The sequence below is a fragment of the Toxorhynchites rutilus genome, chromosome 1 (assembly GCF_029784135.1).
Source record: "Toxorhynchites rutilus septentrionalis strain SRP chromosome 1, ASM2978413v1, whole genome shotgun sequence".
NCBI lineage: Eukaryota > Metazoa > Arthropoda > Insecta > Diptera > Culicidae > Toxorhynchites > Toxorhynchites rutilus.
The window spans coordinates 199,088,769-199,108,006 of record NC_073744.1 but is presented as its reverse complement, the minus strand read 5'-3'; the positions used below and the strand labels follow the sequence as shown (position 1 = coordinate 199,108,006).

Below are 19,238 nucleotides of genomic sequence, written 5' to 3'. Positions count from 1 at the left end.
TCGGATTTTTGTAATTCGCTATTTTTAATTTTTTTTTTCATTCTTAATTTTATCAGTTTTCGAAGTTGAGTTTTTGGGATTGTCTCTTTTTAGCTGAATTCACAATTTTTGGTATTATCATTTTTAAAGTTTCAATTTAAATTTCACGAATTTTCACTTTTTCTTTGATGCTCAATTTGTTTAATTTGTGATTTAATGAATTTTTTATTTTTCAAATTTGCAGTTTTTTAATGTTTTAATTTTTTTAATTTTGATTTGTTTAAAATGGTAAGATGCTTTTTTCAAATTTTGAGAGTGTTTTATTCAAAATAACCAATTTTCGGAGGATTTTTGGAATTTTCAAGTCTTTTGATCTGTTCATTTTCGGAATATTTAACTTTGAGAACTTTCACTTTTCGGAGTTCCGATTTTTTCCCAATTTATTTAAAATGTTTATAGTTTTTAATTTTTGAAACCCACAAATTCCGAAATTTTCAAAGTTATCAATATTAGGACTTGCAATCTTCGGAATTTTCAATTTCTTAAATCTTAAAATTTTAGAAATTGTCATTTAATTCTGATTTTTTTTTAAATTTTCAATTCTTCAAACATTAAAATTTCAAATTTTTAGGATTTTAGTTTTCAATGTTTCGTATTAATTTTTTAGAATTTTTAATTTTTAGATTATATTTTGAATCTTTAATTTTTATAATTATTATATTCAATTTCTTGAATTTTCACTTCTTTGTTTTTTTAATCTACACTTTTTAATTTTTTTGTATCTTCAATTTTTAATGAATTTTGAATTTTTAAACTTTTTATTTTTTTCTATGTTTTTCAATTTAAATTTCTCGAATTTTCCTTTTTTTTTATCTTCAATTTTTCGAATTTTCGATTTCATGAATTTTTAATTGTTTCATTTTTCTATATTTTAATTTGTTCAAAATGTTAACTTGCTTTTTATTTTAAATTTTGAGTGTTTTTTATTAAATAACCAGTTTTCGTAGTTATGAATTTTTCAAACTTTTCTGAACTGTCAATTTTCGGAATTTTTAACTTTAAGAACTTTTATTTTTCAGAATTCAGATTTTTAATGAATTTTGAATTTTTAAACTTTTTATTTTTTTAGGTTTTTCAATTGAAATATCTCGAATTTTCCCTTTTTTATATCTTCAATTTTTTGAATTTTCGATTTCATAAATTTTTAATTGTTTCATTTTTTTTATATTTTAATTCTTTTAATTAATTTGTTTGAAATGTTAACTTGCTTTTTATTTTAAATTTTGAGTGTTTTTTTTAAATAACCAGTTTTCGGAGTTTTCAATTTTTCGAATTTTCAAGTTTTCTGATCTGTCAATTTTCGGAATTTTTAACTTTCAGAACTTTCACTTTTCAGAATTCAGATTTTTTCGAAGTTTTCAATTTTGGAAACTAACATTTTTCGAAGTTTTCAATTCTTTGAATTTGTAATTTAGGAAGTTTCAAAAGATTGAAAACTTCCTAAATTACAAATTCAAAGAATTGAAAACTTTGAAAAATGTTAGTTTCCAAAATTGAAAACATCATTTCCAAAATTGAAAACATCATCAAATTTTTGAATTTTCAATTTCAATTCTCATTTTTTTTTAATTTTTAATTTTTTATGAAATTTAGAAAATTTCAATTTTTGAAATTTATGGTTTTTTAGTTTTTAATTTTTGGAATTTTTAATTTTATGTTTTATTCACAATTTCTGATTTTTTAAATTTCCATAATTACCATTTTCAATTTGTTGAATTTTCACTTCTTTGATATTTTAAAATCTACACTCTTAAAATTTTTTTTGGATCTTCAATTTTTTAAATTTTTGATTTCAAGAATTTTGAAGAATTTTTGAAGATTTTCAGTTTTTTGATGTTTTTATAACTTTTTTTTTAATATTTAATTTTCACAGTGTTTAATTTTTGGAATTTTCAAGTTTTGAAACTGTCATTTTTTTTTTAATTTTAACTTTCACATTTTTTCAATTCTTTGAATCTTCAATTTTTCAAGTTATAAATTTTTTGAATATCCAATAAAATAAGGATTTGTTTTTTTTTAATTTTCAATGTTTGAAATTTGTTAATTTTCTAAAGTAGTTTTTGGAATTTTTGAGTTTTAGGTTTTTTGCTTTTCGGAATGTAGATATTTGTTATTTTTTAATTTATTTGAAATGTTCGAAGTTTTCAGTTTTTGAAATTAACAATTTTCGGAATTTTTAATTTCGAAATAATTTTCATTAAATTTTTAGAATTTGTAATTTTGAGAGTTTTATTTTTTTTAATCTTTCAATTTTTAAATTTTGAATTTCAATTCCATTTTTTTCTTAAATTTCGATTCATTAAATATTCAAATTCATAAATTTTCAGTTCCTGTAATTTTTAGTTTTCTTTGTTTTCAATGTTTCGGATTTTTTGAATTTTCCAGATAATTTTTAATTCATAATAATTTAATTCACTTTATTTTTTTTTATTTTTGGTATATTTTATTTTTTAGTTGCATTTTAAATTTCGTGGATTTCCACTTCTTGAAATATTTTATCTTCGTTTTTTCAATTTTTTTATCTCCGATTGTTCAATTGATTGAATTTTTCAACTTTAATTTTTTTAATTTTCAATTTCTAGTGTTAAATTTTGACGTAGAACTACTGTTTTCTGATTTGGCACCCTTAATGAAAGCATTAAGGGTGCCAAATCAGAAAACAGGTCACGTTTTTATGAAATAAAGTTAACGTTAATAACTATTTTTGCCGCGAACGGATTTTGGCGATCAACATACCAAACGAATCGGAAACTCCCCAAGATTTGTTTGCAATCCCATTTCCTCATACATTGGTTCTGTCCATTTGTGTGCTTTCCCAAACAGAGCTGTCAATAACGAGCAACTTATCGACGAGCAACGAAGAGGAAATCGTAAGATTTAAAGTCTCCGGGAAGAAAGGGAAAGAAGAAGAATGAAGGGGAATGTGTATAAAAAGCAATGAACATCGCTGATGTCCCTGGCATTGCAATCATTACATCATACTGACGCCATTGCATTAAGGTTTTGAGCTACATGACAGTAGCAAAACACTCACTTCACAAAGGATGAGAGTTAAGCTAGTGCAAATTATGCAGCCGTGATGATGAATATAAACAAGGAGGGGAGATAGTGGGAGGGAAATGTTGAGGCTAGGGTAATTAGTAATGAATCTCTGTTGAAGCAAATATTCAGTCTTTTTTCCAAGCAGTTAACATTGTGCCTAAAAGTGCGATTCCACTGGCAATACTAAATAACATGTAGCATAATATTTGAAACTTGCAATTATTGTCATTGTTGTTGTTTCCATGAGGTGCCAAAGATATATTGATGTACTTATGAAATGTGGAGCAAGTATATAATCGACTGTAGCCGAGTCTATGTCAATTGCAGAAAAGGCCACCGGAATAGTGTTCGAGGTAAATTTTCAAAGCATTGAGATGAAACAAATTGCGACATACGATCAGCTAGTGTATCGTTCTGCGAGGTCAAGAATGAATCATTAATAAATTATCGCCAACTGATTCTACAGAAGAAAAAAAATCATTTCAGGACGATCATACCATTCTACTAAACAATTGTTTCTAAAATTTCACAGCATTATAAAATAATATCCGAAGTTATAAACAAGCGACTTATATGAAATAACAGCGTAGTTCTACGTCAACAATGCGGTCGTATCTTGGAGACAACTTCCTATATATTTTCTGGAATCTTTAACTGCCGGAGTAGTTTCTTTTAAGTAATAATTTTTCTAAGTTTTTTATTTTTGTATATTGTATTTTGTATATTTTCAATTTTTGGAATTTCCAGCTTCTAGAATTTTAACTTTTGGGGATTAAGTTTTTTTTTTACTTTCAATTTTTTTCAAATGTTCAAAGTTTTCAATTTTTGAAATTTATATTTTCGTTTTTTTTTAATTTTTAATTGATTTCAATTCTTTTTTATTTAGTTTTCAACTTTTTAAATATTCAAATTTAGAAATTTTAAATTTTTCAAAATTTTATACTTTCAATTTTCAATGTTCTAGATTTTTCATTTTTAGTTTTATATAATTCTCACTTTTGTAAATTTTGTATTTTTGAACTTATTATGAATTTTTGTATTTTCAATTTTTAATGAATTTTGATTTTTAAACTTTTTATTTTTTTATGTTTTTCAATTTAAATTTCTCGAATTTTCCTTTTTTTTATCTTCAATTTTTTGAATTTTCGATTTGATGAGTTTTTAATTGTTTATTTTTTTTATATTTTAATTCTTTCAATTTTAATTTGTTTAAAATGTTAACTTGCTTTTTATTTGAAATTTTGAAAGTTTTTCTTTCAAATTATCAGTTTTTTGAGTTTTTTTCGGAATTTTTAATTTTGAGAAGTTTCACTTTTCAGCATTCAGATTTTTTTCCAATTTGTTTTAAATGTTCGAAGTGTCCAATTTTAGAAACTAACACTTTTCGAAGTTTTCAATTCTTTGAATTGGAATTTTCGATGTTTTCAATCTTTTGAATAGTCAAATTTTTGAATTTTCAATTTCAATTCTAATTTTTTTTTCAAATTTTTAATTTTTTAAACATTTATTTATTTATTTTAAGTAATTTACTTTTCTAAGTTTTTTTATTTTTTTATTTTCATGTTTTGATTCTTCGATTCTTTGAATCTTCAAATTTTTAGGTTTACAATTTTTGGAATTTCCAGCTTCTGGAATTTCAACTTTTGGGGATTAAGTTTTTTTTTTATTTTCAATTTTTTCCAAATGTTCGAAGTTTTCAATTTCTGAAATTTATATTTTGGTTTTTTTTAAATTTTTAATTGATCTCAATTCTCTTCTATTTAATTTTCAACTTTTTAAATATTCAAATTTAGAAATTTTAAATTTTTCAAAATTTTATGCTTTCAGTTTTCAATGTTCTAAATTTTTTATTTTTAGTTTTTTTATAATTCACACTTTTTTTAAATTTTGTATTTTTGAAATAATCATTTTTTTAATCGTAAATTATTCGAATTTTTGATTTCATTAATTTTATGTTTTTGAATTTTTAGTTGTTTGAAGTTTTTTTTTTGTTTTTAATCCTCAGAGTGTATAATTTTAGGAATTCTTAACTACCGAAATATTTCATTTAAAATAATCAAATTCGGAATTTTCAATTGGAATTGGAATTTGGAATTTTCAAGTATTCATATTTGGAATTTACCTTCAATTTTGTGAGTTTTCAATTTTTTAGAAATTGGAATTAAATTTTTTGGATTTGTATTTTTTTTTAATTTTTGAGTTTGAAATTTTTAAATTATGGAACTTTTTCTGAAATTTTCAACTTTTGGAGTTTTCACTATTCGGAATTAAATCTTCTTTTAATTTACAATTTTATTACAATGCTTGAAGTTTACCATTTTGAAATTTAGAATTTTTGGAGCTTTTAATTTCATAATGTTCAATATTTTTAATTAATTTTTAAAATTTAATTTTTTTTTAAATTTTCAATAATTTTTTTAGTTTCTTTTTCTTCAATATTCTTCAATACTATCATTCTAATTTAGATGGAGACAAACACAACGATATAAAAACGGCACAAATCTGATCATCCGTTCTCTTGCGATGATGAGTTATTCGTACGCAGAAAGCAATCTTTTGTTTTATATACAAGACGATATGCATTTCATCCTTTCCCACACCCTTTCTCATGATTTCAATAAATTATTCTTTTTTGAAGGGATGGTTTTTCTCATTCCAAACTTAACAAAATGTGATTAAACGATACACTTATAAACCCCCACTCTTTCGAATGTTTCCTCGAAACTCTTATCCGTAGCCGGTAGTATTCAAACATTTCTTCGTCTTTCGTGGCTATGGCGGAAATAGTGCAACACTTTGCTTCAGACTTTATCCCCGAGTTTGTTGATAACTTCCCCTCTTAACAGAGGTTTGCTCGTCCAGTTTTGAAAATGTTGATTGCATACATATCAGACAGTGAATGACTAAAACTGAGCAACATTTTTGTTTCTCTCATTCCAGGCTGCCAAAACCCCATCCAGAGATGCACAAGGCGTGGCGCTGTTGTTCCGGTACTACAATCTATTGTATTACGTCGAGAGACGATTTTTTCCGCCCGATCGAAGCCTAGGGGTTTACTTCGAGTGGTATGACTCGCTCACCGGTAGGTTCTCAGAATCCAAAACTAAGATTGAGGAAACCGACAAACGCTTCCTTTCCAGGGGTGCCCTCGTGTCAGCGAACGGTCGCGTTCGAGAAAGCCTGCATCCTGTTCAACCTAGCCGCCATTTACACGCAGATCGGCGCCAAGCAGGACCGCTCCTCCGAGAACGGCCTGGACGCCGCGGTGGACAACTTTCTGCGGGCGGCCGGCGTCTTCCGGCACATTTACGACACCTTCACAAACGCACCGTCGATGGATTTAAAACCACAAGTGAGTATCGGAATGGGTTTGCTGAAAGTTTGTCGGGTTGAGACGATTGCAATATTAATTTTTTTTTTTTGCACAGGTCCTGGAAGTGCTCGTAGCACTAATGTTGGCTCAGGCTCGCGAGTGCCTTTATGAGAAACATTTACTGCAGCTTGAGGAGAAAACTCGGTCTGATTGTAATGCGGTGGGTAGATGAAAATCATTCAATGATTCTGTGTTGCTTCAAGGGTTGTTTAATTTCAGTTCCACCGCAACCTCTCCGGCGAGGCTACCCAGCTGACGATCGAGTATCAGGAGATCCATCGGATAATACAGAGTAACGAAGCACACACGTATCTGCCCGAATGCTGGGCTGGGCTGGTCCCGCTCAAGTCGGAGTACTACAAAGGTATCACAACCGTGAAATCCCCCTAGCCCATAGATCACATTCTCACTTGCAACATTGTCTCTCGGCAGCCCTGGCCCACTACCACACGGCCAAAGCGATCGATCCCGAGCTGCTGAGCTTCAAATCGAGCACCCCTACCAAATCCGCAAAGCCGAAGGCGTTCGGTGGCAGTCAGATACTGCCCCAGGTCCGGGACACATTCATCTTCGACGAGACCACCATCGAGGGGGACATTCATCCGGCAATGCTGAAGAAGGTACACCTGCGCGAGTCCCTTTCTAGTCACGAGGAAGCCCAACGGTTGCAGCGGATGTGCCGCGAGTTGAAGAACAAGATTGCCCTCACCAAGGTGCTCAACTATGCGCTGGAGAAAACAGCCGAAGAGCTCGAGATACTGGCCCTGGAGCTGGATGAGTCGGGATTTCTCGATGAGGACACCGATCTTATCGACGTGACGCTTAACACCACCTCCAAATTCGCCATCTCGCTGACGGGACCAGACTTCACCGCGTACAAGATCGAGGACCCGTTCCGGAAGCTGGGACCGATGGCAATTTTCTCCGCACGGCGTCACTGGACGGCTCCTCGGTGCATACGGCTACACAGGGGTAGCACGGACCCGTCAACCGGCGGAGGTACGTTGGATCGACGTCGATACCAGGCCGGGGGATTCGGTGAGAGTACCAGCGGAGGAAGCAGCACCGATGGGAGTAGCGACGATAGCCGCGGAAAATGCCAGTGCAATAAGACCAACTACTACAACGACGTCCGCTCGTGTGACGTTTGCTTCAAGGATGTGTGCAACGCATCGGAGGCGAACTATAGGCGCAGTGATGCCCTGGCCAAGAAGGGAGGGACGCGCGTTGGGTCCGTCAATGAGATCCAATCGTGCAACGGAAACGAAACCGACTGCTTCGAGAGTTTCGGCTTTCACGTGAGGGGTGACTCACCGGTCATGATTTCGAGCGTGGAGATCAACTCGCTGGCCGATGTGAGAAAAGATTTTTTTTTATCGGTTTAAATCCTCGAAAAAATCCGTCTCTCTTTGTAATTACAGCTTGGTGGCATCAAAGAGGGCGATTTTATCGTTGAGCTTTGCGGAATCGACGTCAAATGGTACAACCATCAGCAGGTGCTCAAACTGATCCGAAACTGCACCAACAGTTTGGACCTGAAGGTCATCACACCGATGGACCGAAATTATTTGAAGGTACTCATAGACGGATTTTGCGCCAACTCGACCAGATGTTGGCATGACCCTCTCAAAACTTAATGAAGCCTACCTAATCAAACAACTTGGCATACTTAGTTTCCCGAAAATTTATCTAGACTAACATATGGAATATTTTTGACAGTTTTTTTATAAAATTTTTTTACTCGAAAATGGTAAGTCCTACAAAAAAAAAATTGATGGGTTATATCTATGATATAACCGCAAGGTTGACGTGGCACCTTAGCCAGGAAAACACTTTCGGAGTGCAAAAAAAAAAACATGCGGAGCAGAAGTACCTCCGGCTTGCATGAATCAACAACTTCAACTTCTACCTTTTATACCATAGAGGCTTTAATCTTGAAAGTTCATTCCTCTCTAGTGTCTGCACGATTTTACCAGGTTCCTAAGTTTGGAAGACCGTGTCATGGAAAAATGTTCCAGCCTGCACAAAGGCAAGCGAGTACAAAAGTACAGGGAAACTTCGATACAACGTACCCTCGTTATAACGTACCCTCGATATAACGTACACATTTCCAAAGTGTAAAGGAAATTTTTTTTCAATATTTTTTTTCTGATAGAACAATGAATTATCTGTATTGTGATGCTAAAACAAGTTTTGTACCTTCAATCAATCCCGAAATACAGCTGGTTTTGTGATTCCGGATTCTAAATGAATCAAGCTTTAATCAACAGTACGAAGGGAAACATCATGAGAAAGACTGGCTTCGTCTTCTGATTGAAATTATTCATTAACTGTACAAAAACAGCAACACAATAATGTATTATAGACGTTTACGTTTGTGACTACTTTATTATACTTCGATACAACGTACAATTTTGAAACTAAAAAAAAAACGTTATATCGAAGATTATCTGTATTCACAGTTTGCCCCCAGGCACCTTGGTTTTGAAGTCCGTGTTAGGGAACAAATCTCGGTGAGAACAAGTGCTCCTACTTTCAGGTGTTTGCAATGCCGATTTCCCCAAGGCTACATGGTTTTGAAGTCTGTGCTGGGGAAACCATAAATCGGGCCAATCGAAACGAGGCAGTTATGGCGTTTAGATAACGCTTAATATTTTACAGTTATTCAATTGTTTATCTAATGAAAAATAACATTTTATTAATTGCTATAGATGCGTAGAAATATTCCCTATCAATTGATGCAAACATCTTTCCGATCCAGTAAGAAATATTCGAGTTATAAGCATTCGAAATCTTTCATTTTTTCCGGCATGTTCTGTGTTTAGGTTTTCATTTTACCCCCCATATATTCCGGTTAGACGTAGTCCCATGTCAAAAAGTGATCTATGGAAGATTTTTTTGTAAGACTTACCTTACCAGTTATTGAATTTTCAGAAAAAAATAATGAAAAAATATTTTTCTGAAATCCTACACTGAAAAAATTGATTTTAAAAACTAAAAGTCGATGGTAGATAAATATGTTCCCTCCAACTCTTCCATACATCGCAACTTCTGCATATTTAAGGCAAAAAAAAGTTTTTAACAAAAACTTTTTCAATATTTTCAGTAGTAGCATTGACATCATCAGTAATGACAATAGTCATCAGTAGCATTGACATTCAGCATTGATCAGTAACATTGACATTATCAGTAATGACAATAGTGGCAAGAATCACTCCATTCCGCAATCATCTTATTCTTCAACCTTACACGATCATTCTTATCGCTTGCAGGAATGCAGCAACTCTGACCTTCATAGTCGTAAGAGAAATCAGCACATTTTCGAAATGAAAATTATCAATGAAAATCAATTTATTGTGTCAAATAAATATCCCCGTTAATAATTTGAAAGGTTTTCTGCAAACAAAGAAAAAATCTTCAACGGAACATGTTTCGAATAATCATTTCTAATTATAATTTGATCTGTTCTTATAATGTTTTTCAGTAATGGATGAAGAATGTTCAGAAAAATATGTTATGAACATTCAATAAAATATTTTGAAATGCTTTTCATTGAACTATTGACAATTCAAAACTGTATTTTATCATAGTGATCTTAATAGATTATGCTTGATTCATTACCATTTAATACCTTCGTAGATGTCGACACCGTCACCCCTATTCTGTATTTCGATCGATTCGAAATATTTCGAACGACTTGATGAAATTCCATTCTGTAATCCGTTCGAGTTGTTTTTGCATTTCGTTCGATCTGTTTCTCTACGAACATTAAATGGGCAAAACGTTCGAAATGAGGAATGCGAAATTATAACTCGAACGAAATAACGGTTTCGAACGAAATGGAAATCCGTCGGAATACAGAATAGGGCTGCGTATCTTACCCGTGTGCTTCACCCCCGCGTAATTGGGTAATAGATGTCGACACTGTATAATAGCCATCGCAAATGACCATTTTATGCTTCGTGCTTCATCGTTGTGAAGCGAAAATGATAATGGATTTTCAGGTGGAATGGGCAAACTTTTAAAATCAAATAATATAAATGAAAATCACTTTCTTCGCATCAGATATGTTGCTCTATGTAGTAGAATAACAAATCTTCCGCAAATGGTGAATAAACCTTGAACTAAAATATTATCTGGGTATAATTTTATTTCATAATAATGAATTTTATTAGGGATTTCAGAAAAATTATTAAAAAAAAAGTCACAGGAGGGTTGTGTCCGAGACACGACCGCATAATTGACGTAGGATTCCGTTAGGTTATCTGTTGATTTTGGATAATTACATCGTTAAACTCTTTTATAATGATTAGGTGGACCCGAAAAGGGCCGTTTTGTTTGGTTGTTGGGCATTTGTTCATTCCACCAGTGTTTAACGGGTGATGATGACAGAAGGATGATGAAGAGTCGTTGGATGGTGCGTATCAGATAAAGGATACCGAAGTGGAACGAGATATTATGAGAACCGCCCTCTATAATCCTAGACGAGATGCCTCTTGTGATGCTTGTTACTTTAATATAGCGAAAATATATTTGAAATGGGAAAGGTAATTTTCTTTTATAATTTTTACTTTCTGATTGTTTATTCAACCCAAAATAAATGTGCAATATAAAAATGTCCCCGACTTTCATGTGTTTTCAATGCCGATTTCCATCAGGCAGCTTGGTTTTGATGCCTTTGTTAGGGAACCGCCGCATGTGTCGTCCAGTTCGACCATTCAGAAGTGGGTATTTCCGTTAGGATAGGGGTTGAGATTTTTCAATTGTTTGATAGTTAGTTTAATGATATATATTATTTTATTCAATACTAGCTAACCCGGCAAACTTCGTCCCGCCCAATTACTTGATTAATTCTCGAGTAATGCAGAAATTTGTGTTTTATTTGTATGGCAGCCACCCCTAAGAGAGGGGGGAGGGGTATCTAACCACCATAGAAACATTCATTGCACCCTAAAGTTTCCATATGCCTAATTTGGTTTAATTTGCTTGATTAATTCTCGGGTAATGCAAAAATTTGTGTTTCATTTGTACGGCAGCCCCCTCTAAGAGAGGGGGAAGGAGTATCTTAACACCATAGAAACATTTATTGCATCCTAAAACCTCCACATGCCAAATTTGGTTTCATTTGCTTGATTAATTCTCGAGTAATGCAGAAATTCGTGTTTTATTTGTATGGCAGCCCCCCCTTTGAGTGGGGGAAGGACTGTCTAACCATCATAGAAACATTTATTGCACCCTAAAACTTTCACATGCCAACTTTGGTTTCGTTTGATTGATTAATTTCCGAGTAATGCAGAAATTTGTGTTTCATTTTCATGTCGATCGGTTCAGTAGTTTCCGAGTCTATAAGAATCAGACAGACAGACAGACATCACTCCATTTTTATATATATAGATAGATAAAAAACAGGAAGTGGGTTATATCTATGGTATAACCGCAAGGGTGACGTAGGACTATCGTTGATTTGTTTGAAGTTGAATCTGAATTCATTCTGAATGAATGAATATTTGGAGAACTTCGAAAACGAGAGCGTTACGTTGGAGGCACAAGGTTTTATGCATCCAATATTGGATACGGAAATATCCTACTGATGGGGAAGAATAATCTTCAGAAGCTATCCTGTTAATTGCGATTGATTGAAAAATCACAAAACCAAATGTATTTGGTCACAGTGTTACATGGATAGAAAACATTAAAATAAACTCCTTCACATTAATGTAATTTTAAATTCCCAGAGGAACTGGCAGATTATTTTCAGTAACGATTAGATATTTCCACATTTTCCTCGATACTGGAAGCCCACCAGTGGTTAATGCTAACTCGATAACCATCTGTTAATAGCACTTGATTGAAACATATTTGGTCACAGTGTTACATGGATAGAAAACATTCAAATAAACTCTTTCACATGAATGTATTTTTAAATTCCTAGAGGAACTGGCAGATTATTTTCCGGATCTTTCTCGATGTTGAATGGCATCCAAACGGAAAGAATTCCGCGCGTGTATGTGTGTGTGTAGCGGCTGCTTCGAGATCTTCCCGGGGAACCGTTTGTGGCATCACTCTCCTCCTGATGGATTCCCTTCTGGCCTAAGGTGCACAAACAGGCTCTTGGTGACACCGTTCATCCGCGCTTTCATGATAAATGAAGAGCTTTACCACAACAGCGACAACATGCTCCAATCGCTGTTCAATTAGAACTGAGTGGATTTCCGAGCGGCGCTCGCTTATATACCGATTGGTGATTTCAATAGCCTGTTTTGAAAGCAATTTTAAGACTATTGAAACAAGTTTTTGGATCAGAAAGTAACAAGTATAGAACGCGTAGACATTTTATCTTTCGAATGAAGTGTTTATAAATCCATTTCGTTCAGTTGTTTAGGAGCTATTAACACTCAAAATCTCGGTCTCCGGCGTAACGCTTTCATTTTCGAAACTTTGATTTTACACCCCTGTATAGAAATGAAAGACGTAGTCCTACGTCAAAATTGTTATGGAGTGCCGAAATCGATTGACACAAAAATTTCATCAATCCATCATGAAATGACTGAACAATAAGCGTTTGAAGTTGGACAATTTTCGCGATGTGCTCGATTCTCGATTTTCAATTTGTACCCCAATATGTTCCCGAAAGACGTAATCCTACGTCAAATGATTAGGTAAGGTTCAGTGCTACGTGTTTTATGCATTCAAGTAACAACTAGTAATAACTTTCATTAAAATTTTAGGGATTTAAAATTCTCTTGGGCCCACTAACCTGATAGAGAGTAAATTTTCTCACAAACATAGATTTTAACACAAGATTCCGCACAGTATCCTAGACACCACGAATGGTAGTGTCCCTGTCCTATTACATAAATGATGGAGCGAGATCAGAAAATCCGGAGATGCATCATTAATGCCCGTCATTTAAATTTTGTCAACCTTGCACGATCATTTTTATTGTCATTCTGACGAAGTAATGTCATTATTACTTATCGTGTAAGGGACCCTTAAGATATAACCGCAAGGTTGACGTGGGACTATTTTAGCTTAGCAATCATATGTTTGTATTGATTAAATTTTTGACGTAGGACTACGTCTTTCATTTCTATACCGGGGTGTAAAATCAAAGTTTCGAAAACGAAAGCGTTACGCCGGAGACCGAGATTTTGAGCGTTAATAGCTCCTAAACAACTGAACGAAATGGTATGATGAGCACTTCATTCGGAAGATAAAATGTCTACGCTTTATATGCTTGTTACTTTTTCATCCAAAACTTGTTTCAATAGCCTTAAAATTGCATTCAAAACCGGCTATTGAAATCACCAATCGGTATATAAGCGGGCGCCGCTCGGAAATCTACTCAGTTATAATTGAGCAGCGGTTGAGGTACCATCGCAGGAATGAATGGATGTTTCCCTGCCACAGACTTCAAAATCATGGAGCCTGTGGAAATCGGCATTCTAAAATAGATGCAAGCAGCGAGTACTTTTATACTCGTTTGCGCTTTTGCAAATCGGAATATTTCCCTAACACAGACTTCAAAACCATGGAGTCTGGAGAAACTGGCATTGTAAAATAGATACAATCAGCGGATACTTTTGTACTCGTTTGCGTTTCTGCTAACCGGAATGTTTCCCTAACACAGACTTCAAAACCATGGAGCCTGGGGAAATCGGCATGGCAAAATAGATGCAAGCAGCGGGTACTTTTGTACTAGTTTGCGTTTTTGCAAACCGGAATGTGTTTTCCCAACACAGTTTCCAATGAGTTGGAAAAATCGGCATTCCAGATCTCGGCAGTGCTTTTTATACCCCCAGGCATTTTTACACTCCGGAATGCGTTTTGCTAACACGGTCTGCAAAAGCGGGTACAAATGCAACGCTTTGGCTCTGTTATTCAAGACTGCATGCCCCTCCATGTCGCCAGCTCATTGAATTTCTACGCATACCGTTTGATGATTAGACAAAATGTTGATAACTATTTGCTGCGATAACCACTATCATAATGCATGGATTGACCTAAATTAGGATTTGTTTGCAATTGAATTCGTAAATTGTTTCATTCATTCACTAGTTTAATGAATAATTAAATCAATAGTTCTGCGCAGCGGTGATATCGTACCCAATGAGGAACATACGAAGTGCGATTATTGCTAATTGAAAAAACACAAACGATTACTAACCCAACGGTAGTCCTACGTCAAGCTTGCGGTTATATCATAGGTATAACCCATCCATAGTTTTTTATGAATGAAACAATTTCCGAATTTAATTGAATCCAATATATTTGCTTTGTGAGTAAAAAGATTGTATGATGCCATGTAAGGTCAATTCATGCATTGTGATAGATTGTGTTCTTCATTACAAGTAAATTTAGGACTGTCAACCTTTTACGTTTGGTATCATGGCATCTTGGTTTTGAAGTCTTTGTTAGGCCAACACATTTCAGTCGGAACAAAAATGCCCCCGACTTTCATGTATTTGCAATGCAGATTTCCCCAAGGCCGCTGGGTTTTGATGGCTGTGTTGGGAAACCGTAAATCGGGCCAATCAAAACAAGGCAGTTAGGGCGTTTAGATAACGCTTAACATTTTACAGTTTTTCAATTGTTTATCTAATGAAAAATAATATTTTATCAATTGCGATAGAAGCGTAGAAATATTTCCTATCAATTGATGCAAACATCTTTCCGATCCAGTAAGAAATATTCGAGTTATAATCATTCGGAATCTTTCTGTGTTTAGGTTCTCATTTTACCCCCCATATACTCCGGTTAGACGTAGTCCCACGTCAAAAATAAATAAATTAATAATAATAAAAATGTTGAATGAGTGTTTCAGAGGTCTTTATTTCAAAACAAATAAAATAAAACTTATGACATTAAATTAATTGTCATTCATCTGATCTTATACCATGTATATGTCAACTTATACTCTAAGAGATACAATCATCATATATTTCCGATTTTTTTCTTTTTATCTGACATTTTGAAGATTTTGGGATCATCTACTGAATTTAAAAACTTTTAGCTGCGATTTTATTCTCATCTACAGGAATGAAGCAATGCAATTTTTGCGTTCCCGATATTGTTTTCGCGTGGTTGAATAGTTCCTCAAGCTCACATGCCTTTTTTGTATGCTGTTCTTTGGATGCGTAACAGAAATTCAATTTCGTGATACATTTGTCATTTTGTTTAACTGCCCAATCATAAAGTTCCAGTGCTGTTTGGATTGTGTTTCCGTAATCTTGGGAAAGACTTGCTCTCTTTGCCATTCGTTCTATAGTCCCGCCTATTGCACTTTATTAAAATCGATTATTTTTCTAACGAATTCTATCATTTTTCCTATAAACAACTGCATAGCCACAGTGTCGTGTGTTAAAACATCGGAAATAACTTTAAAGCTTACGTTTTCTAGTTCACCATCTTTTGACGTGGGACTACGTCTAACCGGAATATATGGAGGGTAAAATGAATACCTAAACACAGAACATGCAGGAAAAAATGAAAGATTTCGAATGCTTATAGCTCGAACATTTCGTACTGGATAGGAGAGATGTTTGCATCACTTGATAGGGAATATTTCTACGCATCTATCGCAACTAACAAAATGTTGTTTTTCATTAGATAATCAATTGAATAACTGTAAAATATTAGGCGTTATCTAAACGCCCTAACTGCATCGTTTTGATTGGTCCGATTTACGGTTTCTCTAACACAGCCATCAAAACCAAGCAGCCTTGGGGAAATCGGCATTGCAAATACTTGAAAGTAGGGGGACTTTTGTTCTCATCGAAAAATGTTCCCTAACACAGACTTTAAAACCAAGCAGTGAAATCGGCATTGCAAACACACGAAAGAGCCTAGAGGCGAGTGAACTGAAAAGTTTAAACCCTCTTAAAGCCAAAAAGAAGAAGAACACACGAAAGTAGGGGGAGCTTTTGTTCCCACCGAAATGTGTTCCCTAATAGAGATTTCTAAACCAAGGTGCCTGGAGAAATCGGTATTTCAAATTCATGCAAGTCGGGGGTATTTTTGTTCCGACTGGAATGTGTTTCCCTAACACAGACTTCAAATCCATGAAGCGTGGGGAAATCGGCATTGCGAATTCATACAAATCGGGGGTATTATTGTTCCGATTGAAATGTGTTTCCCTAACACAGACTTCAAAACCGAGGTTTCTGGGGAAATCGGCTCTGCAAATAAATGCAAACTGCGAGTACTTTTGTCCTCGCTTGCCTTTGTGCAGAGTGGAATATGTCTGTCCTAACATGATCTTCTAAACTTAGGAACCTGGGAAAATCGTGCAGCCACTCGAAGCGAATGAACTTCCCAGTTTCAAGCAAATTCGAGATTCGAGAAGTATGTACACTTTTGGGATGTAAACCTCAGAGGGAAATGTAAAATAAAATAATCGTTTGATAATTTTTTTTTATCTTTATTGGAAAGATTTTCAGCCTTAGGCTGGTTCATCAAACGTTTGATAATTCTTCCGTACATATATTTTGTTCTAGTCATCATACCAAACGTAGAAGGTCCGTCATTAAATTTACTTGTAACGAAGAACAATCAATCACAATAAATGAATTGACTTTACACGGCATTTGTTCATTTTTTTCACTCACAGAGCAGATATATTGAACTCAATTGAATTTGGAAACTGTTTCATTCAATCAAGAATTTAATCAATACAAACGAATGATTGCTAAGCTAAGGTAGTTCCACGTGAACCTTGCGGTTATATCATAGATATAACCCACTAATTTTTTTTTTTGTAGTATATTTCAAATGGGTGAATAGTTGCTTGCGAGTTATTCCAGTGATAACCCTGTGCCGCATTTTGAATTATGAATGAACAATTTTCTGAAAAATCACAAATTACTATTATTTTTCCTTGCGTTCAAAGATTCTTTTTTTATTTCGCAAAAAAGCAAACTGCTGTTTGTAGATAACGTCATGCTCTATGAGTTTATCTACTTTATCAACGAAATACGGCACAAATTCATCGATTAGTTTTAAAATCGTTCATTGAAATCAGCCATTTGCTGAAAAACGATTTCTTCTTTTTTCCGTTGTCCTCTAATAGAAGAGTTGTTTCTTCATGAATTGATGATCCAAACACCATCCAAACAACACTAGAGCCTTATGATTGGGCAGCTAAACCGAATGACAAATGTATGGAAAGGCAAATAAAATTGAGTAACTATTCAATCACGCGAAAACAATACCGGGAACATAAAAATTCCATTGCTCTATTCCTGTAGATAAAAATAAAATCGCAGCTAAAAGGTTTTCAAATTCAGTAGATGATCCCAAAATCTTTAGAATGTTAGATGAAAAGAAAAAAACAGGAAGTGGGTTATATCTATGGTATAACCGCAAGGGTGACGTAGGACTATCGTTGATTTAGAGATCATTTGTTTGAAGTTGAATCTAAATCCATTCTGAATGAATGAATAAATGAATATTTGGGGGACTTCAACAACGAGAGCGTTACGTTGGAGGCACAAGGTTTTATGCATCCAATATGGGATACGAAAAACCTTGTTCTGAAGAATAATCTTCAGAAGCTAACCTGCTAACTGTACTTGATTGACAAATCACAAACCCAAATGTATTATATGGATATTTTATGGATAGAAAACATTAAAATAAACTCTTTCGCTTGAATGTAATTTTCAATTCCAAGGGGAACTGGCAGATTATTTTCAGTAACGATTAGATATTTCCACATTTTCCTCGATACTGGAAGCCCACCAGTGGTTAATGCTAACTCGATAACCATCTGTTAATAGCACTTGATTGAAACATATTTGGTCACAGTGTTACATGGATAGAAAACATTCAAATAAACTCTTTCACATGAATGTATTTCTAAATTCCTAGAGGAACTGGCAGATTATTTTCCGGATCTTTCTCGATCCAAACGGAAAGAATTCCGTGCGTGTATGTGTGTGTGTGTAGCGGCTGCTTCGAGATCTTCCCGGGGAACCGTTTGTAGCATCACTCTCCTCCTGATGGATTCCCTTCTGGCCTAAGGTGCACAAACAGGCTCTTGGTGACACCGTTCATCCGCGCTTTCATGATAAATGAAGAGCTTCACCACAACAGCGACAACATGCTCCAATCGCTGTTCAATTAGAACTGAGTGGATTTCCGAGCGGTGCTCGCTTATATACCGATTGGTGATTTCAATAGCCTGTTTTGAAAGCAATTTTAAGACTATTGAAACAAGTTTTTGGATCAAAAAGTAACAAGTATAGAACGCGTAGACATTTTATCTTTCGAATGAAGTGTTTATCATACCATTTCGTTCAGTTGTTTAGGAGCTATTAACGCTCAAAATCTCGGTCTCCGGCGTAACGCTTTCGTTTTCGAAACTTTGATTTTACACCCCGGTATAGAAATGAAAGACGTAGTCCTACGTCAAAAGTCACAGGAGGGTTGTGTCCGAGATACGACCACATAGTTGACGTAGGATTCCGTTAGGCTATCTGTTGATTTTGGATATGCTTGGAGAACTACATCGTTAAACTCTTTGATAATGATTTGGTAGCCCTGAAAAGGGCCATTTTGTTTGGTTGTTGGGTATTGTTTTTCTAATATTTCTTCACTTTTCCAATTTTGCTCACCGTATAAATTTTCCTTGGGTGAAAATGAACACAACAAAACAGACAGTTTAAACCAAACGACCCGTTCTCGAGCGGAAACACACCTTGGTTTTTATTTATGAAAATTGGAAAACATCGTTTCATATATCAAGTAATTTTTAAAACAACTGCTATCATATACAATTTTACAC

The 19,238-nt window shown here is 34.2% G+C and overlaps 1 protein-coding gene across 9 annotated transcripts in view; it reads left to right on the top strand.

Annotated features, from left to right (window-relative positions):
* LOC129763342 (rhophilin-2) overlaps nt 1-19,238 on the top strand; it is a 263,041-nt gene that overhangs the window by 239,689 nt on the left and 4,114 nt on the right. For all 9 annotated transcript variants that reach the window (XM_055762306.1, XM_055762313.1, XM_055762314.1 and 6 more), the window contains 6 exons: nt 6,022-6,163; nt 6,222-6,433; nt 6,510-6,614; nt 6,674-6,818; nt 6,887-7,809; nt 7,876-8,028. In XM_055762306.1, coding sequence (XP_055618281.1) covers nt 6,022-6,163; nt 6,222-6,433; nt 6,510-6,614; nt 6,674-6,818; nt 6,887-7,809; nt 7,876-8,028 — 1,680 coding nt within the window. The remainder of the gene's footprint in view (nt 1-6,021; nt 6,164-6,221; nt 6,434-6,509; nt 6,615-6,673; nt 6,819-6,886; nt 7,810-7,875; nt 8,029-19,238) is intronic.